Source organism: Adiantum capillus-veneris, chromosome 19 (genome assembly GCF_014529385.1).
Source record: "Adiantum capillus-veneris isolate H3 chromosome 19, ASM1452938v2, whole genome shotgun sequence".
NCBI lineage: Eukaryota > Viridiplantae > Streptophyta > Polypodiopsida > Polypodiales > Pteridaceae > Adiantum > Adiantum capillus-veneris.
In genome coordinates, this window is record NC_140949.1 from 143,001,952 (window position 1) to 143,027,747 (window position 25,796).

Here is a 25,796-nt window from a genome sequence, read left to right on the forward strand (position 1 = left end):
CTACTTGTTGTGTGTCGTGTTGTAGCATATTTGTGCGAGCATTCATGTCTCCAAAAACAATGACTTCACCTTGATCCTTGTAATGAGCAATGTCTTCCTCTAGTTCAACAAAGGGCTGATCTCTATCCATATTCAAGCAAGCATAAAAGTTGGAGTCATAGTGAGGAATGTAGTAACCGGCCACAAACATGACTTGACCATTTGGTGGGCTGATTTTCAGCCATAAGTAGCATTTATACTTATCTTCTTTGACAATGGAAACATCTTTCAAACCCTTTTTGGTCATACATGCTACGCCTCCTTGGCCTCTTTGTTGCTTTGCATTTTTGGCCCACATCAAAGAATGCACTTCGTATTTGTCAAATCCAAGAATTCGTTGCGCATCATGCTCCCATGTTTCGACAAGAAGTATCACATCGGAGTCATTGGTAAGCTCATCAATGCCAATTCCCGCATTCCATGGATACCCGTTACAATTCCAAAAGCTTATTCGCAAGCGTGAGTTGGTCTCATAGATCATGTGTCCCTATTTGTTGGGTGGACTTGCATCCTCCTTAAGTGGCTTTTCTTCTTGAGGTGATACCTTAACCTTCTTGCTTCTTTCCTCATATGCTTTGCGACGTACATTTTGTTGCATAATAGTGCGATCCTCATATACATTACAACCTGTTCCTTTGAGGTAGATCCAACCATTGTCAAGGATGATCTTTCTCTTTACCTCATCAGCCATGGTACATACAATAGGTCTTTCTCCCGAGCGAGGGACTCCTTGTTTTCCAACTCGATGTGCACCATAAGCCATGATTCCTGACATGCCAAAGTGTGTAGCAAAAAACTCTTCAATAGCAACTGCAAGAGATTGGGGTGTTTCCATGCTTTCCTCCTTGATTCCACGAATGACGATGTTCTTTGAGCGTTTTTGTCGTTTGTGCAATTCTTGAGTGTCCACATTCTCTACATTCTTTGCTTGGACAACGGCTTGCGTGATAGGAGATGTAGAAACCACATTATCCTTACATAGAGAGAGAGGAGAGCTTTGACACAATAGGAAATAACGCTTCTTTTATTTGATTTGCAAAAGCTTTACGTATATAAGGTAGATCTTTCCATGCAAACTCAACTAAAAGAGGGGCTCTCACTAAATGTGCCTATATGCTATAGGAGAGCATTCCCACGGGTAGACACTTACTAAACCAGGTCTTGGAAACCCAAAAAATTAGACACCAGACTAACATGGATACATCAGACACAAGTTCGACGCAAAGATGGCTTTCTATAGAGAGCATCTTCTCCAACTTTTACGAAGGATGGGTTTGTGACCAAACCTAGCTACATGGACACTCATTTATATCATGGGATACAATGCGCTATTAGTCAAATACGCACCTCTTCAAACCAGCTCAAGATTGAGATTGGTAGATTAAGATGAGTATCATCAAAGGCTAGGACGTGTCAGTTATGTCATATGGAGCCAAAGACAGAGATCATTATATATGCCATTTTCCAATGTGCTTCGAGATATAGAGTTGTTTTCACTATCTTTTTAGATAGCGTTTTGGACCATTGTCTAGAGTTATGAGATACCAAGATCCGAGCTTGGTTTGTATCTTTTAGAGCTACGCACACACAGAAGGGGTTTACTAAGGGGATCAGGTGGAGAGAGATAGTCCCAAAGATAGATCACAAACTTCCTCAAACTAGCTATTGTGCAACCAGAGGAGCAGCCATCATAGCAGATTCAAAATAAACACGTACCAAAGGTTGACCAAGCCCTTAAGTTTGAGAGATCCAAACGCCCACGACTATGAGGGGCATCACAACATCAACGGAGACTATAGCAGAAGATCATGATCATTACAACACAAGAGACGCCCATTTCAGAGTACATCAACAAGATTACCCAACAACCGATACTAGACATCCTAGGACACCAATGATGACTACTCTACTATAACACAAGAGACGGCCATTCAGAGTACTTACCATGAAGGACATCAACGAGATTTTCCAATGACCAATGCTAGACATCCTAGGACACCGATGATGATGATGATGATGATGTTTTTACCCTCACGATCTCTCATGAGATTGTATCTTTGTTTTTGCTAGAGAGCTCCTAGTTAACCCCTCATAATGCCCTAAAGTTCTATTTTAACTTTTTCGCTTTCAGTTTCAATTTCTCTTAGTTTCTTCCAAACACTTTATCAATTTCTCTCGAGATGTAACTTTTTTGGGTCTCATAGGTCATTTTGGCCTTTTGAATATGTTCAATATAACATTTCATTTCGATTCAATTCTGTGTGTGTGTGTGTGTGTGTGTGTGTGTGTGTGTGTGTGTGTATGTGTGTGTGTGTGTGTGTGTGCAATCTTTTCTCTAAGTTGATCTGCAATGCAATGCAAATACGGCTAATGAATCTCTCTAGTCTATTCAAACAATAAAGTGATGACGAGCTAATATGAGGAGGTCACATATGACACATGTTAGTTATATTGCCTCCTCATGTTTTTGCCACGAAGATGAGCAGGCAACATATTACACATGCTAGTTATATTGCATAGGATTACCCACCATTGCATAGACATGGTTTTACATACCATAATTGTAACAGTGAAAGTGTTGGGTAGAGTATAAATCCACTACATTGATCACTTTTTGAAACATGTACCAAATCACGTGATTTAATTTGATTGGATTATGTATGTTTGAAAAATGCATACTCTATGTATACATAATAGCGATACACACTATCACAGCCATTCAACTTAGCTCCCACTTCCTTTGATGCAAGACAAAGTGTTGAGGCAACGAAGTAGAGTCTATGCACATTATGCTCACTACAAGTTCGAGCAGTATCACACTGTTCACTTTTGCTCACATCCGAACTTGCTTTCCTCACATTTTCAACCATGACTTACCTACACACTTTCCTCTCTCAAGCATAGTGTGAACTCTCCATTGTGTGACTCTCATAACCATGTTCTGGAAACATCGAGAATCACTTATCATCCCCATACATTGCATATATACATACAAGAGATTTGAATTACACACACACACACTCTATAAGAGCCTTAAGTGGATCAACACTCAACCTAATCTTAATGTGCGACAACAAAGATGAATGGAATTATTATGCAAATATAATTTTGGAATTGATTATAAACTGGAAAAGAAAACTATATATATATATATATACACACACACACACACACACACACACACACACACACACACACACACACACACACACACACACACACACGTATATGTATATATCATCCTCTAGTTCATTAGCCTCTAGTTTTTGATCCCGCTCTTTACATTTTCCGGTGCTCTTCCTATTGCATGCAACTGTATCCTATGAGACATGCCAAATGGAATGCCGAGGATAAAGAACATACAAATAGCATGGCATGCATATACTGAAGAAGCAAAAGTGCGGATGGTCGTGGATTGCTTAAAGCCTTTGAGGGAGGCATCAAATGCCTTGGAGGAGCTCTATACGCAAAACCCCTCTTCATACCATGTTCATGCACTCCTTAGCGTCAACCCATCACTCAGGCGGGCGTTGTTGCCCTCCCTAGCCTCCAACAGCCTCTCCCAACCTAGGCGCACACCATCGCCTCTGTCCCGGCTCACACAAAAAATGCCGCTCACCTTGCCTCATTCAAAAGCCCCCGCCCAATTCAGGCGTACCCTCTGAGGGGCTAGTGAGGCACAGAGGCATCATGAAACCATAAATTTGAAAGCCCGGTTATGTCATGCATCTTCCGGATGCTGTTCTGAGATACAGGCTCGTGCCACTACGTCACAATAGAGCATCTGATGCCGTGACCTTTCTCCTCTGTTGGGTGCCATGGGAGAGTCGTATCTGGAGCGTCGAGTGGAGACCGCTTTAGACCATGTGGCTTCAACCCACTGCTATGCTAAGGAAAAATTTGCTAAACAACCCATGATTATACCATCTCAGATTTTGAACCTCTCTTGTACCACATTTGACATTTATTTGCCATTGTAAGTAAAGTTCTCAAGCTGGCTTTTTCCTGAATTACATCCCACCAAAATGCTCTACATCAAAGGACTTCTCCATAGTCATTCGTCATTCCATGCATCACTACAACATCCGAGGACTGTACCGGACTGTACCACCACAATGACAACAACCTGCTCTAGCATCCTGATGGAAAACCTATTACCAAAATGCTTGGATCTACAAGCAAACCATCTATGATGCACCAAATATTGTGTGTGCTAGTAGACATGCAGCTAACACCATGATCTTCCATATCATTTCTCAATACATACTTGGCTTTTTGCACCATACACGATAGCCAACACTGTCCACTCCAAGCTTGCAATACCTGCCCCACATCAGTTACAACCCACCGTAATTTGCACTGCAGCCTATAGACTACCTCGCATATACATGGCTCACAGATTTGCTGCCTAAATCCGGGTTGGGTGAATTGTTCAAGGAGTTACATAGCTTCGAGCAGAGACATCTTGCAGAGTCGACTACTAAGGAGGTTAGCCTTTCATGTCGGAGACTTATTAGCAAGACCTACTCTTCAAATTTTAGGGATAGGTCAATGCCTAATCCACCACCTACCAGTGGTGGAATTCTTAAGCATGTTCCGTTATCTTGTTCCATTATCTTGAAACATCTATTAAGGAACTATACCTTAAAATTTCAATGACAAATCTAATGTCTAGTTCATTGCCTAACAGTGGTGGAATTCTGAAGGTTGGTACACTTACACCAAACCTCCCTGCATAACTTTCAGTCCAAGCCTCTGCCTCTTATCAAACATGTACGACTAAGCATGGCTTAACCATGTCCTATCTCTACTCATGAGAAGTATGTCGGCATCCTGATGCTCTAAGATCATGGGTCACAAGGAGGATAGGGGGCTGCGGATAATTTAGCAAAGAGTCTGCAAAAAATGGGGTTTTATGAGCTTCCAAACAAAGGTTAGCATTCAGTAGTAGCCTCTTCTGGCACCAGCGCTTCATTGATCCTTTGGAATCACATTGCTTCCCTTTAATTGCCAGGGTGATGCCCCACGATGCCACATATCTCCAAGGTTATCATCTTTAGCACATTCAGTAGTGTCCATGACAATAGGCCTGAACTCAGCTGCTGAAACTACACACAACCTCCAATTCACCACAAAAAAGTATAATCACAACACAAGTGCATTAGCATGTTTGAGCTCCAATTTGAACAACTCCTTGAAATATGCAGATGGTCACTTTCATGAAGAACCCTCTTTACTCATTCATGGTCTGCCATTTTGCAAAAATTTTTAGTTTTTCATTACTTTTCGAGACATGCTATTACCTTTCAAACACTGACCAGTAGCTTTGAAGTATTTTGAGAGGGCATACCTTAAATTGATCAACTTTATGACATATAGGTGAGCTCTGTTTTGCTATGCCAAAGGAACAAAGAATAGGCTCACCCAAACTTACAATCAAGACTCTCAACTTAAGAACTCTAATAAGCCACCATCCTTCCACACCACCTCAAGATTTCTCGAAGCCCTGTATTTGAGGTCGGCTTTGTCAGTATTGTCTCATTGGTGTAAAATGAGCCACTTGAAAGAGTACCGCACAAGGCTTTCTGTTGCTTACAAGCAAAGGAATCCATCATTTCAGTCCCATGAAGGTTTGTAGGATGGGGTTCTAGGAGAACAAATCTGTAAAGTACAATTGTGAAAGTTCCAGATGGCGCTCTCACCCAAGAACCAGCATTGGCATCAGCTCTTCCCAATCCAACAGAACCTTATGGTGCAGCGGGAAGTCGGAAAGCATTTATAATCGGCAGCTCTGGATCGCTGATACTCTCAAGTTGTGTTCATATCTTTGCATGTAAATGCAGGCTCTGGCTATGTTTCCATGAAAAAAAGAATACACATTTGTTGGCATGACTTGTGAGGGACCTCTACTCGCAAGGTTGTCTACAGACAGGTCTGCTTTTTGATTTGCTGCACCACTCCACAAAACACTTCCCTTGCACACTGATAATTACACCATTAGAACACAAAGCTTCATACCGACAACTGACCACCATAACCGTAATACTTCAATAGGTTCTCATTTGCACGCCAATCTTCCTTCACCTTCACTTTTATCTGGAGTAAAGACAACTGTGAACATTGATAACAAAATGTGCAAGCCCCAGAAAGTGTACGAGGAGTGTCATAGACTCACCTCTAGATATACTGCTCGGCCGACAAAATCTTCAATATCAAGTCGTGATGCCGTGGCCAAAGTTTTCAGGGCTGACCCTTCCTGTACAAGAGCTGAAGTGTAAGTAATATAGACCTTCATAGGGTCAGAAAAGTCTGAACTTAAGAAAACACTTGCAAAAAAACATAAAAGCAAGCCAGAAAAGAAAACGGACAAAAAAAAAAACTAAACCACTTTTATTTATTTCTAAACCCAAATTAAAATAAGATAAAAACAAACCTTTATTTACTTGAAAATGATTTAGAAAAGGCTTAGGCAAAAAATGCTAGAGACACTTTTAAAGTGTAAGGGTTCTCTATTACTGTAGATGCAACGCCATTTTTTTCAGATGAAATTGACATTTGGGCCAAAATGCAGCCATCAATTTTTTAACCTAATCAACTACCTGGGAAGCCCTCTTATCTGCTCTGAGATAACTATGAGATGTGCATTAAGGATAGACCAACAAAGATTAGAGCACCTACAGTGGAGATCCTTGCAGAACGTATTATCCTCAAGAAATCATGGAGAAATGAACTAACAAATCCTGGCAAAACTCAGCTACTAGTACCAAGCCTTTAAAATCAGGCAAGTTTCGGCAACAGCAGGCCTACCTCACAGCCTTCACACACAGATTTGTAGCTCCTACATGATTATGTCACAGATGCTTGCTAAATAATAGCCCCTAAGTAAACACAAAAAGATGGAGAGCTCTAGTAACCAAAAACACTTCACAGCTAGAAGCTCTTGGACATCAGAAGTCCAAACATCGCATCTTTACCACTGTGTCGATCAGTGTCACCATCGGCATGTGCTAAAGCTCATGTAAATTTGAGGCATGCTTCAATGAGAAATGTCTGCCCAAAAGCAAGCCAATCTACAATGATAGATCAAGTTTTGTGCACAATAAAACTGCTCTTGAAATACATATGCACAAATCAGTACTGATTTACTCCGAACTCAACATTGTTGGAAAATCATTTTGCCAGGTAACCAAGAAGTCCAATCATAGCCGTCTAATGCTAGTAGACACGCTGTATTGATCCATGCCCAACGATGGGTTAAATGGCAACCCCCCCCCCCATCTCCTACCATCCATCAGCACACAGTGTCATCCTTTAATGGACCACTTACTTGCTTGAATACATAGTTAAACCTTACATTACTCCTCACTAGCTGTGTGAATCATATGCCTCTCTCAACAATCAAGAGGTTCAAGTCAGACGGGAGTGGATGGATTGAACTTTCCTGAACTGGCAGAGTCACAACAATACTTAACCTCCGGCATTTCCGAAAGAAAGCTTCTCTTTCCATTTTTTTGTTCCAACTTTCCATTCCAAGAAATTTCGGAGAACTCTGATCTCAACTATCCACCCTCTGACAGATTCTATATACCAGTAGAGAGCAAAAGCATAGCTAAACCCTTTTGTTTCAAAGCCACAAAGTACAAGACCTTGAATTTTGTTAGCCTTAAAACATCTGATTGTACTATTGAATCCTCGTAGTTGGGACTTAGACATTAAGGAAAATTATGAACACAAAGATACACGAACATGCATAAAATTTCACCTTGCCAATCATGATAGCTTTCTGAGATTCTCGTTCAACAACAATTTCAACCTCAATAAAATCCTTTGCAGGGGGTATCCTTTCAATGTATGTCAAGACATTAACCTGAAAATTCAGACAGCTAGAAAATTAGCTTAGACTTACAAATTGAATAATCAAAACACAAGCAGGAAAGCCTTATCATGCCTGAGAAACATAAGGTATCTCCTTCATATACTGAAGAAATATCTTCTCTCGTATAATCTCACTCGCAAAAAACTTCTCAGGTTGATCGCTCACATCTTCCTGCAGCAATCCGTCAATAAAAACATTACTTTTGAAGATGGCCCAACGAGTTGGACCTCACTTGGGTCAACACAATTAATAAAAAATGTTTAGCGGCAGGATACAAACACTGAGCCAGAAACACATATATAGGAGAATTCCATTTAAATGAGGAGGGCTGTTGATGCCTGAGTCACTCCTTAACCTGCAGCGCTTGGTCATCAGGTCTAGTTTACAGAGCTTATTGAAACATACCTCAATGACAAACATGTGAGGAGTGAGCTCTAAAATGAAAACCGATGTGCCTGTGGATATTTCAGGAAAGCAATTGCTTCAGAGCAAGAGCAACAAGGCTAAGTTTTACTGCCACTACTGCTATGCAGACCTCTCGCCAGTCAATTTTGCGAGCACCCTCCTACAACTGCTGGAAGCTTAGGTCATCCATGGTGCTAGAAAATGACAGTCTACCTAGAATGAATCGATCGTAAGATGTGACCACTTAATAATCAACTGCTGAGTATACCTTTGAAGAGGCCTTCAGGAATAAACCAGGGGGCACCAGAACAAGTAACTGCAATAGTTAGAGCTATAACCATAAGGTGCATGTGCTTGTATATGTATGTGGCATTGCAGGTGTTCTCTAGTGTCAAAGGATCTTATCAGAGTCAAGCCAGAACGGAGTCGAGGTGTCCACCAGATTGGAGGCCAGTTCTTGTCTTCATTGCATCTTCCGCTGCATATTCTGACGGCATGTCTCGACCATTGACACAAAAAACTGCTCTGTTCCTCAAAACCAAGAGCTGTGAAGCCACCCAAACATGTCCGGAACGAAGACCTCGATTCTCAATCACCCTTCAAGGATAAGTAGTATTGACGAAGACAATATGCCTTAGCTTCACTACAGTGCAAATCTAACTGGTGCAAGGGAAGGCTATTTTCAAATATTCAAGCTAATTGTGCTCTGGCCTGAAACTTACAGCTGATCATGATCGAAAAGACACCTTTCATGAATTTCATGTCGCAGTATGAACACATGTAAGGAGAAGTGAACCATGACTCCACCTCATATAGTGATGTGTTTCCTTCAACACCCTTAAAAACAGTTCAAGCAGAAACTTTTGAGACCTATTATGCTACCTTTGGATAATACGCTGGCCCAAGGGGTAGCTTAGACACCAACCAGCTTTTTAACTCCTCAACTCCATGGCCATACTTTGCACTGACAGCAAGAACTTCTTTAAGTCCACTAAATTCCTCATACCACTGCACAATACGGATTAAAACATAAAAAACGTCAGATTCACTGCAATCATCTAGGAAGTTCTTATATAAAGGAAAACGAAGCACAGCATTCTTCACCTGTATCTTTTTGGCGATTTCTCCAGGCTTTATCACATCCCTCTTATTCATAACTAAAAGACTGGGCCTACTTTGAGCAATCTTCAATGCTCCTTCCTCTAAACCCTCCGTGAACTGCTGACAAAGAGAGCTTCGTAATCTATAGATCCATGCCATATACAAGCTAAATCTTTAAATTGAATCTTTCCATCACAAAAAAGGCTTCATAGCAGAATACCTCCTTGACAAGATTTAAACTACTTACTATGGTACTGAGAGCAAAGATGATCCTACAAAACAAACATGAGAAATCTAGTCCCAACTAGTACCTACAAGTCAATCCCGTGTTCAATAATTAAAAAGCTGGTCAAAGCTCAAATATATGACTCTTCTCCAGATCATTTGTCCCTCGCTTGTACCAACCTTGCCAAGGGCTATTTAAATGAGTGATTCGGCGAAAGTACAAGCTAAGGGTATAAGAAAAAGTAAAAGCAATCAGTTTGTGCAGACCTCCATGAGCTTTATATCGCTACATGCAATCATGATGCAACTTCTTAACAGTTTATAATCAGGCTTCAGCATCCAATTTGCAGAGCCTTGAAGGTCCTCTTTGATGGACATAATGTAAGCTTTGTAACTATTGTTGAATCAGCTCTTGTACCACAATTTTCGAAAGCAAATAAATCCCAATTCAGAACTCATAGAGAAATTAAACATGTTTGTTTAACAAAAATATTGGCACTTGTTGAGAAGTTAAATAGAGATCAGATAATTTTATTAACTGAATCCTTGGCAAAGCTTAAGGGTCAGCTTTTTCCATGTGCTATAACCAGCTAAAAACGAAAAAAAGCAAAGCTTTTTGTGGGCCTATGTATTTCCACTAACCTTTTGAGGTTCTTGCGCAGCATCTACTATGACTAGTACACAATCGGCATTGAGCGCTGCAGTCCGTACATTTTGCATCATCATCTCATCCAGCTTATTCATTCTCTTTGCAATCATTCCAGGTGTATCATAAAGAATCATCTATAGAAAGCAAGTATCAATATACATGATCCCAAGTCCACTATGAATTTTAGCCAACAAAAAAAAAGGAAAAAAAGCTGCCCACTAAACCTTGCAAGTGCACCTGGTATTCGGGACCAGAACATATGCCAAGGATTCGATGGCGTGTTGTCTGTGGCTTATTAGTGACAATAGAGAGCTTTTGGCCTATCATCCGATTCATGAGAGTGCTTTTCCCCACATTTGGTTTGCCAATCAGAGCAACGTACCCTGATTACATAAGAAAAATGTAAGCAAAACGGAGTGACTACAAACCCATCCTTCCATTTGCTTGCACAACACTGTGCATCATTGCAACAGCTACATAGAGTAACTTTAAATCAGAGACCTCATAGTTTCTTTAATGTTCAGCCCTAGAGCTAAGCAATATACGGGATACCAACTTCAAAACAATCAGTATGCCATCAAGCTAATTGAAAAAGTTTTCCCGCTTTCTTGGTTGCTCTGAACTTGCTTACGACAAAACCACTTGCTCAAACAACACAATCAAGAAATACACATAAACGTATAAAAGAAAGAAGACTCAAAATTCAAACTAGTAGAAGATTAACCAAAATTTTATCTTATTTTACTGCAGAGAACAAGAAATTTTTAGATGAAATTAAACAAAAAATACAAGAAAACTATGTGGGCAAGATGAATTAAACAAAACAAACAAGAAAATCCATGAGGGAGGCTTACTTGATGAAGTTCACCATTGTTTTACAAAAAATATACTTTTAGTATCAGTGAACCTTTCCAAACTTTTTCAACAACACACAAGACCAAACGCAATTCCTTCATTCCTAAAATAATCAATAAATCATAATAAAAGTCTACAATATAAAGACATTAGGAAGTGGACAATCATCACCTTTAGTACGCATAGCCTGAACAACATTAAGACATCCTCGTTCATGTCATCAATGCAGGTTTGTATTGAGTTAGTTCCTAAATAGAATGTACCATGGAAAAAACCAATAAGCTGAGTTTCTATCACATCCAACTGATGACGGACCTCAGGAAAAAAGCACCAATACAACAGAGTCAATTACATATGAGTGGGGAAAAGAATAAGTGGGCTTTTGAGTGCTCACTTCTATTTACTGCTAGTACTTGCAACATAAGAGATGTGGTCTTTACCAAATTTTCTCTCCCCATCTCTCTCTCTTTTGTTTAAGTTACTCAAGCTGTTGTTCCAGTATATTTGCAGATTCTGTACTGCTGGACACTTGGCAGCTCCAGAGCAAATCTGCCAGACACCTCAGCTGCAAGGGGACACCTAAATCAATTTGGGGCTATTTGGGGTTGCTGTTCGCGTCATTGTGACGCCACAGTGCCTGTGTGAGTAGTGGGTACAGGTTTACAACTTCAATGGAAAGCTTGCCTTCTCCTCTGTCTTATGTAGCACAATGATTCCGCTCTCGTCCACTTCTCTCCCCTTTTGAATACAGAATCGTGATGCCCAGCTCAAGGGCTTTCCATCTGTATGTACAGTTCTGTGGGTTTCTGTGCGATTGCAGAGGCAAGAGCCTGTTGCACAGGTACCGGATTACTAACTGCTAATCGCAAGCAAGTACGGGTTGATTTAGAGAGATTTCTCTCCACAAATCTCGTCTAAATTAAAGGGCAAATAGCCCTACACGTGTAGGAACTTGAAGGCTACCTACAGGTGGGTTTGGCATGCAAAACATAACCCAAAACAGAGAATTACAGCTTGCTGTAATTTCTTGCAGGTTTAGGGTTTTGACACTTTTTGATGCCTAAAGTCCCAGAAGCTTGGGGGAAGCTAAGGATCTGCCAAACAGGTGTTTCGGTGCATTTTAGAGGCAAAAAACAGAGATTTCAGAGTGTTGTATTCTCTCGCTAGATATGTAAAAGGGCTCTAATGCGCTTGGAAAGTCACCTGTTACATGGGAGTTTTGTCTCTAAAGCCTTCTAATGTCGTTATGCTACCGAAGTTGAGATAGAGTAGGGAATTTTCAACCCAATAGAAGCCGGACAGCTCGTAAAAGTTTAAAGGTTTTCTCAAAGTTAAATTGGAATAAAGAAATACCAAAAGGGGCACCTACCTTTGGGGCCAACAGGGTGGCACTGTCTACTTGGGAGCACTCTAGCTACCAAGTGGTGATTTGTTTTGAAGTGTTGAATTCCAATCATAGGTTTATTTGTGAAGTTACTTTTGTGTCGTAAAGTATAGGTAAAGTCGATCAAAATATAGATTGGATGAAAGCCAAAGTTTACCGCCCTTCAGTGAGGCTACATGCCAGTTTCATTCTCTTTAGGCTTACCTTTATTGTGCTTCATTTCTTGCTTAAGAGATATCCTGACGGCGATATTGTAGTCAGTAGGGTCTACCACTTCTACATCGTATTCGATGTACTCGTCCAAACCAAAGAGCAAGGCCTCCTTGAGATCCTCAATCAACTTAGGCAATTGCACACCAATCTCCAAAATTTGGTTAGAAAAAGACATAATGGGAGTCCCATTTGGCTTGAGGTCTCGCCAATCCTCTCTCAACCATTCAAGGTACTACGGTGACATAAAACGAGCCTTGAGCTTGTCTTGGAAGTTGACCCAACTGTAAGGCAATGGTTCGCCATCCGTGACATGCTCAAGATGCTCGGTCAACTGTGTCTCTTGCCAAGCTTGATACCAATTAATGGCATCACCGGCCGACAAATACATGATAGTTGTAGAAACTTTGTTGTTACTGATTTTTTTTATGTTAGCAAAGTAAGCGTTGAATTGATACAACCAAAAGTAAATCACAGACGCATCCATCTTACCATCATACTTACTTAAAGTACACTCTTCAGTGACTCGGTTGTTAAAGTCGTTGTCTGTCCTGTTAGACTTACACCACTATGCTGCTTCACAGGCATACTTGCACGGCTAGTATGTCTCCGGGCTGGCCACCAATAGTCTAGGTTGTACCTGGTCCGGCTGCCTACTTTTCTCCGGGCGCCCTCATATATTTCTGTCACAAATGCGTGACGTGGCCTACACAATATACACACACACCCTCCCTCTCTTGGCAAGGACTCTCGGACTGCAGCAGAAATGTTGACGTGGCCTACTGCACGGACACGGACACCCTGGCTGGACTGAGGCAGCGTACGGCAGAATTGGGCAGCAGGGTGCGGAAATTGTCAGCCACGTGGCTTGCTGTACGGACGGCAGATTTGCGTGGATTTTTGCTACTTTTTGGCTACGCAATAAGGCTTGAAAACTCTACGCAAGAAATTTCTTTAATTTACGCAAGTTAGAGAGAGAGAGAGAAAAAAGAAACTCTTTGCTTTATTTTTAAGGGCAGTTTTTTTATGGACAGTTTTTGAAGCTTTGGGCTCTGCTTTTAGCATCCCCTTGTACTCTTTCAATACGTAGGTTGCCCTCTCACAACTCAGAGCATCTGGACGCAAAGTGTTCTTCTTCTTCTTCTTCTTCTTCTTCTTCTTCGGATAGTTCTTCTAACTCATCTGACTCGAGCGAAGAAGACAGAACAGGCAAAAAGCGAAGCAAGAAGCAACGCTTCGGAAAGGGCAAGAAAAAGGCAAAGAAGTCTAGATCTCGCCCCGTGATTGACAATTCTACTGAGGACTCGTCTACAGACAGTTCGGACTCTAATGACAGCAACTTTTATTCAAAGAAGAAGAATTTTTACAAAGCCAACCAGTATGACTTTCTGCAAGACAAAAGCAAGAAAGTCCGAGAGTTTAAGGAAGGTAAACAGTCAATTAAATTTGACACGTTTTCTGGTTATAGAGATGCTTCGAAGGCTTTGTCTTTCATACAGCAGTTTGACATCGCTTTCGCGGGAGGGTGTTACTCAGAGCACTCTTAGATTTGGAGAGCTGCCTCTTACTTTAAGGGGAATGCTCGAACTTGGTGGTCCATGATTCTATTAAACAAGGTTGCGCCAGTTAAATGGCTGAAATTCAAGAGGCTTCTTATTTCTTCTTGGCTGACTCGAGAGTATGAACGCGATACACGAACTGCTTGGAACCAACTGTGGATGACCAAGAAGGATACAGTGGACGCTTATTGCGAGAGATTCTGGAGCTCTTTTCTACCCGCCTCTTCATTTGAGAAGATCTCGTTCAAGGAACAAATTGAGCGGTTTACCTTGGGTCTTCCTACAGAGATCCGAGATCACTGCTTGGAACAAAAGTCAGCTTCCATTCAGGAGCTGACGAGTCATGCGAAACGGGGTTTTGCCATTCACTCTGGCAGTTTGACCTACCCCACCGATGAGATCATGACGCAAAGAGCCGAACAGACTTCGACAAATGAAAGTAGAAAGAGGAAGAGCAACCCTGAAAAGAAGGATGCACGACCCAAACTCACTTCACAAGAGAGAGCTCGCTACATCAGGGAAGGGAAGTGCTTTGGATGCGGGGAAACTGGGCATGTCTCCGCGAAGTGCCCTAAAAAGGCACAGAAACAATAGAACGACAAGGACGACGAAAGGCCTGAGAGTTTGAGAGCAGCTGAGGAACGTGGAAGAAAAGGCAAGATGAAAACAGGACTCTGCGTGGGTACCGATCGCAGCACGTTGGACGAGAGTACAAAACTTTGCCGAGCTTGGGGTAAAGTGAAAGACCAAGAAGCCCTGATCTTCTTCGATGGAGGAGCCAAGGAAAACTTCATTTCACCGGAATTGGCGGCGCGGCTCGAGATCACTCCCGATCGGATGGGACCACTTACGGAGGCAGTTCTAGAGGCACCCGGCAGGGACGTAGCCATTACACTTGTCATTGGCAAACTTCGGTTGCATTGTCAGGGGTATTTGGGGCATGAGGACTTTTACATAATGCCTTTGGAAGGTTGTTGTCACGTGACACATCCCAACCCTATGTGTCCGTGAACAAGCTACAGCATGATCAGGGTTCAGTCAGTCCAGTCAGTCTAGATTATAAGTGATCTGACACTTTTGTGAGTCTATTCGTAGACCGTGCATGCCCAGTCACTTGGTGTAGATGCATATCCTCCGGTTGCACACAGCAGGATCATCAGTATCCATCAGATTCGGTATTCCCTTCAGAATCCATCAGATTCAGTCAGGGGAATTTTCCAGTGCATTTAACCTATTTTCCCTATTTTTGGTATTTTCACTTATTATTTTTAAGTGACTTTCCAACAAAAGTAGGTAGGGCAATTTTGCTAAGTTCGTATATAAGCAAACCCAAGTTAGCACTCAATGGCAGAAGAGGCAGCAGGAGCACATGCTCAACAGGCATTCTTCTCAGCAAGAACCCTCAAGCGCCAAAGCTTTCCCATAGCCTAGCGTTTTTGGACCCTCAGCACTTCCCCATCCCTGGCGTTTCCACAGCAGTGCATCGCCGACAGGTACTCAACCTAGCGTTTTCAGTTGACATCGCCAAGACCTCCACAGCCCTGGCGGTTTTAGCCATGATCGCCAGCAGTCCCAGATTTGCATAGCGTTTTACTAACGCTACAGAGGCAGCCCAGCTTTTGGTTTTCAGCCCTTACCGCATCAAATGGTCAGGTTTTCAGCCCTATTGGACAGCAGCAGATTCAGCACTGAATGATTGCAGAAGATAGCCATTTTCAGCCCTCGAAAACGCAGCCAAAACAGTCATTTTCAGCCACCGAAACAGCCTCGAAATTCAGCAGATAGAAGACCACAGATTTCAGCCCTAAAGTCGTCGTCGTCATCACCGTCGTCGGCATAGTCCCAGATTGCATCCGTCCATCGCATCGTCATTGTACCACTTTGTGCAATCAATAAGTAGACCACTCTCGCCGACAAGAGTGGGGCCTTCGGAGGAGGGTTTTACAACGTCTCTGGTGTCGTATCTCTCTTCTCTCTCTATCTCTCAGTCTCATACACTTGCACGCACAGTGTCCATTCACTTTGTTTGTGATCATAGCACTTTCCATTAAGAACGGAAGGCTCTACCTTCCATAAGAACAAAAGGAACCTTGAGCACAGTTCGGAGCACTCTTCTTGAGCAAAGCGCAAACAATCATTCCGCTGCACCTAACATTGGTATCAGAGCTTTGGCAGTGTTCTGTATCACTCAAGGAAAGAACCACAAGAACCACAAGAATTTTTTTTGCTTGTTGAGGTCGTACGAACCCAAGTTCGCTTGGGTGTGTCGATTCCTAATCGTGTTTTGTTGAAGAGTGACAGGAATCCCAAGAAAGAAGGGCTTGTCTAGCCTCCCCTTGTGTCTCTTTTCGCTCATTGAGAGCGGACCGTGCACTTAGCGGCCCGCCAATCGAAGTGAGGTGGGAAAAAGCAACCTTGGTGTGAGCGCAAGGCCACCAAGGGGTGCGCCCGCGGAAAAGAGTAGAACTCGGGAGAAGAGAAGATCCTTCTCCAACACGGTTTGCAAGCGAAAGAAAACCTCAAGAACCCAAGAACCTGAGAACCCAAGACCCTCAAGAACCAAGTTCCTCGTGAACTTAAGAACCCAAGACCCGCAAGAACCCAAGTTCCTCGTGAACTTAAGAACCCAAGACCACAAGAACCCACAAGAACCCACGATTTCAAAATGGTCATCACTCGAAGCGGAATGGATACTTTGCTTGGAGGTGATGAGCATAAGAGAGGCGAAGAAGAATTTTCCACACCAGGAGGTTTTTCTGACCCTTCCCCATCTACGACACCGATTGCACTAACTCCAATGGAGGAGTTGGAGTTGTTGTTTATGGAACAGAATTTACAACGCAAAGCAAGAAATGCCGCAAGAATGGCAGCCATAGCGCGTGAGCGTGAGCAAGCACGCTTGAAAGCCAAAGAACGACAAGCCAAATTGGATCGTGAATTCAAAGAAAGAAAAGCAGAAATGGAACGCAGACACGCAAAAGACGAAGCAGAAAGACAAGCAACGAACAAAGCAAAACAAGCAGAATTTGATCGCGAGATCAAAGCACGAAGGGAAGAGTTCTTGCGACTCTTTTCTCATTGCTAATATGCAGGACAAGATTGAAAGGATTCGGGTAAGGAGACTCTCTCAGTCTCTTTTTCTCCACAGCATGACACACAGGATTTGCATGATTGTGTGAAGCATGATGATTTGATTGACAATGATAAGCATGATGATTTGGATGATAAAGACAAGCATGATGATTTGGATGATAAAGACAAGCATGATGATTTGCATGATCAAGATGTGATTTCTCACAAGCATGATGAGTTGCATGAAGATGATGTGATTGTTCACAAGGATGATGTGTTAGTGGATGCTTTTTCTAGCGAAGCTAACCTCGTAGATTCGATCATTCACGAAGAAACGATCTTGGCTCTCGAGCCTAGGTCCAAAGAACCCGTACAAGAAGTATTATGTGTTCGCATGATTGATACGCACGCATTGTTCGAGTGTTTCATTCGTGATCGTTTCCTGTATTTTCGTTAGCATCGTTATGTGATCCCTTTTCCTAGGCATGACATATTGTATGTTGAGCACGTTTCTCTCATGGATGAGCACGAATATATGCAGATTTTTCGTGAAAAGCTGAAAAGTATGTATGTCAGGAAGTCACATTCCATGTCTCTTCCTTGGCATGCCACAGTTGAAGAAAGATCACATGAAAGTATGAGCACCAAGCATGGGCATTTCCGTTGTGAATTGCCACCATTGATTGCTCTAGATCAAAAGAAAAAGATTCGATCTCATTATTTGCATGTGTTCGATGAACGGGTTGTCACTCCATTTCTATGTTCATCTACATTGCATACACAGTCTTTAGCGAAGACAAGATTTTTTCCCTTCACTTTACATGGCATGGGTATGTTCATGATTTTGTGTTGGAAATGGTTTCAGGAATTTTCAGCCATGGAGATTCTTGAAGATGGAAGAAGTACGACTCTAGACGAAGTTGAAGCAAGGAAGGAGATTCAAAAGATTTTGTGTCGCTTTCGGCGCGGCCCAAAGAAGCAAGCTTTGCAGACCTTTATGAAGTTCAAGTACCGCACGACCCACACATCAAAGTGGGCCGGCGAAGAGTCCCTTCCATGATTCGGGATGCTATTGGCGATCTCCCTCGACGCCATACAATTCGGTACCCGTACCTCACTTTGAAAAGGAGGGGATGTCACGTGACACATCGCAACCCTATGTGTCCGTGGACAAGCTACAGCATATTCAAGGTTCAATCAGTCCAATCAGTCTAGATTATAAGTGATCTGGCACTTTTGTGAGTCTATTCGTAGACCGTGCATGCCCAGTCACTTAGTGTAGATGCATATCCTCCGGTTGCACACAGAATGATCATCGGTATTCCCTTCAAAATCCATCAGATTCAGTGAGGGGAATTTTCCAGTGCATTTAGCCTATTTTCCCTATTTTTGGTATTTTCACTTATTATTTTTAAGTGACTTTCCAACAAAAGTAGGTAGGGCAATTTTGCTAAGTTTGTATATAAGCAAACCCAAGTTAGCACTCAATGGCAGAAGAGGCAGCGGGAGCACATGCTCAACAAGCATTCTTCTCAGCAAGAACCCTCAAGCGCCAAAGCTTTCCCAGAGCCTAGCGTTTTTGGACCCTCAGCACTTCCCATCCCTTGCGTTTCCACAGCAGTGCATCGCCGACAGATACTCAGCCTAGCGTTTTCAATTGACATCGCCAAGACCTCCCCAGCCCTGGAGTTTTCAGCCATGATCGCCAGCAGTCCCAGGTTTGCATAGCGTTTTACTGACGCTACAGAGGCAGCCCAACGTTTTTGGTTTTCAGTCCTTACCGCATCAGATGGTCAGCATTTTCAGCCCTATTGGACAGCAGCAGATTCAGCCCTAAATGATTGCAGAAGATGGCCATTCTCAGCCCTCGAAAACGCAGCCAAAACAGTCATTTTCAGCCACCGAAACAGCCCCGAAATTCAGCAGATAGAAGACCACAGATTTCAGCCCTAAAGTCATCGTCGTCATCACCGTCGTCGTCACCGGCATAGTCCCAGATTGCATCAGTCCATTGCATCGTCATTGTACCACTTTGTGCAATCAATAAGTAGACCACTCTCGCCGACGAGAGTGGGGCCTTCGGAGGAGGGTTTTACGTCTCTAGTGTCGTATCTCTCTTCTCTCTCTATCTCTCAGTCTCATACACTTGCACGCACAGTGTCCATTCACTTTGTTTGTGATCATAGCACTTTCCATTAAGAACGGAAGGCTCTACCTTCCATAAGAACAAAAGGAACCTTGAGCACAGTTTGGAGCACTCATCTTGAGCAAAGCGCAAACAATCATTCCGCTGCACCTAACAGTTATGATGTCCTCTTGGGAATTCCCTGGTACCACAAGAACAACGCCGTGGTCGACCATCGGGCGAGAAGCAACATTGACCACAGAGAAGGGCAAAACCATTGTACTTGATATTAAACTTAAAGGCGAGTCTGTCCCTATTGTATCGGCTTCGGCCATTTCAAAGTTCATGAAATCCAGTCTGTTTGTTTACTCAATCTTTATGAAAGAGTTGAGTGATGAGGATAGGACAAATATGTCTGAACCTGATAAAGAACGTCAAGATTTTCTCCACTCTCATGCTGACTGCTTCTCAAAGGGCCTGCCAGGCAAGTTACCAACCGCTCGTCCTGAAGATCATACTATTGATTTGATACCTGGAAGCACACCACCGAACCGGCCACCTTATCGCGTGAGCCGAGCCTAGAACAAAGAGATTATGAACCAAGTGAAAGACCTCTTGGAAAAGGGTCTTGTCCAGCCTAGTACTTCACCGTATTGCTCTCTAGTGTTGGTTTTGAAGAAAGACGGATCTTGGAGAATGTGCATCGATTATAGAGCTCTCAACAAAATCACCATCAAGAACAGATTTCAGATTCCTAGGATCGATGATATACTTGACAGGTTACAGGGATCCTCGTGCTTTAGCAGGATCGACTTGAAGAGTGAATATCATCAGATTCGAATCGTGCCGGGAGACGTCTACAAGACAACCTTTCGGACAACTTTTGGGTTATTTGAGTTTTTGGTGAAGCCTTTTGGCCTAACCAATGCTCCTGCGACATTTAACCGGATGATGGACAGGATTTTTCGAGAGTACATGCTATTTGTTGGCACTTTCTTTGACAATATCATTGTTTTCTCCAAAAATGAGGCAGAACATAGAGATCATCTGCTTCAGGTCTTTCAGGCATTACGAGATCACAAGTTAGTGATTAATGCAAAGAAAAGTGAATTTTTCCTACTAGAACACTTTTTGGGACACATTGTGTCAGCATAGCAGGAGTGCAAATGGATCCGACCAAGATAGAGACTATCCATGATTGGCCCAATTTGAAGAATGTCCATGAAGTTAGAAGCTTCTTGGGATTGTGTTCATACTACAGGCGGTTCATTCGAAAGTTTGCAGAGGTTGCTTCCCCTTTGCATATCTTAACACAGAAAGGAGTCCCTTTCTCGTGGCCAAATTGCGTATAAGATTGATGACATGGCAGTGTGCAGATAGACCCGTGATTTGTGGCAGCATGCTGACGTGGCACAACGTACGAATTTTAGCATTTTACGGGCCAGCCCAAGTCTTATTACACCACCCCCTGTTCACAACAGGCGGCAGCAAGGAAGAACTACAACATCGACTCGAAAACTAGCATCCAGTCAAGCTCCAAGTGACGGCTTGATAGAGCAGTGCACCTTCACACTAACCGTGATCAACAAACCCCCCCGTTTTCATGCCAACAGGAGAGCGCCCAAGGCATAGTCACAAGGGACGCGTCCCGAGGAGTGGGGATGGGGGATGGGGCTCAAATGGATTTTTAGTGTAAAAAAGAGGCCGGGACGGAAAAGTGGGAACGGGAAGCCCAAAAATGGGCGTCCCCTGTGACTATGACCCAAGGTGCTCTTCCCGAGGGGGCCCGACTGTTTTCGAGGTGGGTCCGGAGAGAGGTCTTCAACATTGAGCCAATACTTTCACGCCCACGGAAGCTTGACGCCCCTACCCAATGTATTGCCGCCAATTCATCTAAACCCAGCCTAAGGCGTGAGTCAATGTCACGAGGACGTGGCAACTGATAACCTTAGTTGTTGGTTTGTTTCTGGCCAATGTGAACGGTAGTTTCATCCGCAGACGAGAAGTTGGTTGGTACTGCAACTCGTAAAGTAAAAGGATGTCTAGGCTCATTTCAAGATCATGTAGGTATCCCCGTCGCACTTAGCAAGTTGGTGGATACTAGGAAGTGAACTCAATAAAGGCATAAAGTCAAGGTGGGATCACCAACAGAAAGTATCCGAAAGTTGGGCCACATTGCACTTTTGGATGCGGTCCCAATGAGGATAGACATCAGAAGACCAATGGGAGCCCAACTGAAGCATCTCCTAAAAATTAGGGAACTGCTATTTTGGGCAACGAAATCTATTCGCGTCATTAGCTTCAGAATGACAAAGGGAACATTTTATTACTCTGTTGCAAAGTCAACTGATGCACCAGTTGAGAGATTTTTAAGCAGGAAGTCCAATGCGGGAAAATTGCATGTATGAGTGCCAAGTGGCACTTTTTGATCAATGTACCAAGTTTGGGAGAACAGAACTCGTAACTGACTCTTTGGAGTAGTTTTGGAGGCTGATAACTGTGATATTCAACCATTTCTCTCCATTTTTGAGCTTCCCATGACTTTACCTAGGACCAAGGAGCTCATTTTCAGCATTGAAGACATCAGATGCGTGTTTACAGGGCTGTTTTGTTGCGTTTTCGGTTTTGGCAGCCATGGAAATCTTCCCCTTTTGCATCAATTTGTTCACAGATGCATTACAGGTCAAGGGCAGAAGAGGGGACGCTCGATTTATGTTGGGGGGGATGCTTCATTGAGAACCTATCATCACAGGTTAAGAGCTATGGAGTGCTTTCTTTCCCTCTCATGTACAGTGTGCACTGCTCTCTCTCTCCCCTACGTGCATTTATGTGATGCCCCACAAGAGTGCTCCTCAGTTGACTCATGTACAGTAGTGGGGGTTCATGCTTTTGTGCTGAGGCAAGAGCCTCCTTGAGCAGGAAAGAGGGTAGCTAACTGCTACTCCAAAGCAGGCACCGGTGACGGTCATAACCTCACCGTACAGGTGCGAATTCAGTGCTGTGTATGCACTGTAAATTGACTGTTTTTCAGCCATACGGACACCAGACCCCTTGGGAATCGTGCCCCACTGGCAAAGGACAACTAGGGGACTGTTTGGGGCTGAAAACAGGGCAAAAACCAGTAAATACAGCATGCTGAATTTACTGTTTTTGGACAGGAATCAGAGGGTTTATGCCAGTGGAAGAGAGTTCCAGTAGGGGAATTGGTTTCGTACAAGTTTTGGGGCTGTTATGCTGCCGAAATTTGGCCAAAACAGGTGGTATCTAGCTCGATACAGATAAAGGATTCCCAGGACTCTTCTTTAAAATTTACCCTCCTATAGAATTAAGAAATACCGAAAGGGGTGCCAATTTTGGGGCCTACAGGTTGTCAGCGTTTGCTCGGAGCATTCTAGCTTCTGAGCCGTGTGTGTGTTTAAGTGTTAATTCCCATCGCAGGTTCCCTTTGCAAAGTGCTCTCTGTGTGTGTCTAAAGTAAAGAATTTCGGGTGAAAGCCAAAGCCTACGGGCCGGTTTCAGTCAGACACCTCCCCCTAATGTTGTTCTATGGACGTGTTTGGCTTGTGTTGTGTCATGTGATCACGTGGGCAAGATGGATCCTTGGTGAGCACTAAAAGCCTCCCAAATGTGGTGATAAAGATGTATCTAATTTGTCCTATAAGCTCATTGTAGGGACATTAATGAAGCTTCTATTCTTTCTCTCTCTACTTTTCCTCGTGTGTCCCTTTGGAATGTGCTCCACACTTTCAGACATCTATTCGAGGTCGGTAGTTAAAGTTAGTTTAGACCAGACATAAGACTTCAGATCAGACCAAATGGTAACTGAAAGATAAGACTGGAACTGAAAAGAGATTGACAATGAAACTGAGAATTGAAACTGAAGTTATATTATTCAAATCAGATAATTGTGTACAAATGTAGTCAATGAGACAAGTAAGCCTTCAGCTTAATGAGAATTACAAAGTATGAATGGCTCTTAGCACTAGGCTTAGGGATTCAGTACTCCGTCCCTACAAATGAAGTAATGGGCCCTATTTATAGCTCTCCATTGGCTCTCTAACTCACTATTCCATGTGCCAGTTACCACCTCAATCTAGCAGATGTTCCCACCGTTTACACCCTTCTTTATTGTGCAACCTTCCCATGCACAACCCTTCTCTAATGTGCGACCTCCTTTCCTAGACAACCTCCCTTCCCTACTAGCTACCCTTTTTGCATGCAACTCTTATTGCTCTCTCTCCCTCCTACGGATTCTTTGCTTGAGGCTGCTGCTCAACATACCTCTTCCCTGTCTACTAGGATAGTTAACAGCAATCAACAGACATCAGCTAAAGCCCAATAGGATGCGAGGATAGCAACAAGACACAGTTTTAGTGAGGCCAATACCAAGGCAGAGAAAAGGGCTGCTTTACAATTAGTTGATGATGAAGATAGCCTAGATTGCCTTAAACTGCAATGCAGAGCAACGGCCACCAGAAAAAAGAAAGGCAGTCTTGACTCATATAGACTGCCCCCACCAAGGGCCAAATCTTCCAAAGCCATCTTCATGAGAGCTTTACCTATTCAAGGGAATGAAGAAGCTACAAGCAGAAGTTCTAAGACTCAAGAAGATGGTTCAGAAAAACCACAATCAGACTATTAACTTAGAAGAAAAAATCTTTTCTTAAGAAAAGGACAACAAGATCAAAATACACGAGCAGCCATTGAAGACAAAGGAGAAGAAGATGTCAAAAGAAGCAATACCACATGAGGAAAGCCAGCATGATACCAGAAAAGTAAGTCTTCTACAAATCCTTGAAGAGAAAGCAACGAGTGGAATAAGACATTGATCAGATCTTTCTTTCTAACCCTCTCCATCTATCAGAGTCTATAACCAGAATATATGTGGGTATATTATGAAAATGCAGCCTATAGAACATAACAATCAGCCTTAATCATATCATTGATAAATGAGACAGACGTACCACTGCGGTGATCGCGAACGGTGGTTGTTAGAGACAAACCGTGATCATCTTCATCCTTATCTTCGAAGCGTCTCTTTGGTTTGCCTCTCTCTGGAGGCCTGCTCTGCTGCTGCAAGGCTCTATGTGGCTTGTCACTCAAGACAAACACAGGCCTGCTGCGTTTGGACACAGATGGCAATTCTGAAGAATCAGATTGAGGTGCATCTGATGACAAGGATACTAGTGAAGAAAAAGATTCAGCTGATGATGATGGTGATGAAGGTGATGCTTCTACTCTGCACGAACCAAATCGCCCAGGAGCCGCCTGTCCAATGTTTTCGCAGCTCCAACTGGGCTGCTGTTTTTCTTGAAGCTTATGAATTTCGGAGCTCGTGCTGAGCTTGAAACCAAAAGGAGCTGCAGAGCTGACTGAAGATGATGTACCTGCCCTACACAACACGTGACGCACATTGTCAACTGCTTTGTTACGTTCTTCGTTGGGTTCCCACTTCTCTGTATAGTCTCTCCTGAATGACGATGGAGAAAAACATGACGATGATGATGAGCTTAGAGCTGAGGAAGACATTGTAAGTGGCATGAAACCCTGCATTTCGAAGATCTCATGTCGACGCAAAGCTTCTCTCGCCATAGCCACCTTACGAGGATAAGATAGCCATACTAGTTAAGCAGAGCGCTGGCCGGTGATCGAACTACGTGCGAGTCTATAACAAAAACAAAAAGATAAGAGCCAAGTCTTCTCACCACCACTGTATAAACGGTAGCATTGTGGTCACACTAATTTTCGTGTGTAGTGGCTAATGGCAAACGATAAGGTTAAAGTTTATTATTCTAACCTTATCAAACTGCCACTATGTGGCAGATCTACAGGACGACCATGACGCCCTCGTGACACACAGTGGCTGACCAAGTCCATCGCGTTGCTGCCGCCGCGGAAGAGAGAGTGGGAGACAGAGAGAATGCCACAGCCCCAAAATGTGGAGAGAGAGAGAGAGAGAGAGAGAGAGAGAGAGAGAGAGCACTCCTCTCCAACACCTATGAGGAGCCAATAGCGCGCATCAGGGTTGTCAGACACTGAGAGAGAGAGAGAGAGAGAGAGACGCCTAACTCCCTAGCTTTAGAACTAGCATCAAAATAGCATTTTCTATTTTTTCAAAAATAGGAAGTTTAAGCCTTTCAATTCGTGCCTTTGAGAGAGAAGAAAACTTCTTCAAATTCCCATGAAAAAACCCTACCCACGATGTGGGCGCTCTATTTTGGAAGTTGAATCTTTACTTAAATCATATATACCAAATTTGACAGAAGTTGAACGTGCTCCTGGAGACTAGGTTGTGA

At 43.0% G+C, this 25,796-nt stretch overlaps 1 protein-coding gene across 1 annotated transcript; it reads right to left on the minus strand.

Annotated features, from left to right (window-relative positions):
- Nucleotides 1–5,360: 5,360 nt before the first annotated feature.
- Nucleotides 5,361–25,533, minus strand: LOC147434999 (GTP-binding protein Era-like protein). Its single transcript, XM_086491360.1, has 10 exons — nucleotides 25,298–25,533; nucleotides 24,465–25,165; nucleotides 10,533–10,678; nucleotides 10,289–10,429; nucleotides 9,425–9,538; nucleotides 9,203–9,328; nucleotides 7,988–8,086; nucleotides 7,802–7,906; nucleotides 6,215–6,295; nucleotides 5,361–6,135 (listed from the first exon to the last, which is right to left on the minus strand). Exons 2-10 carry the CDS (start codon nucleotides 25,090–25,092, stop codon nucleotides 6,052–6,054), a joined length of 1,524 nt encoding a protein of 507 aa, XP_086347486.1. The 5' UTR covers nucleotides 25,093–25,165; nucleotides 25,298–25,533; the 3' UTR covers nucleotides 5,361–6,051.
- Nucleotides 25,534–25,796: the final 263 nt, after the last annotated feature.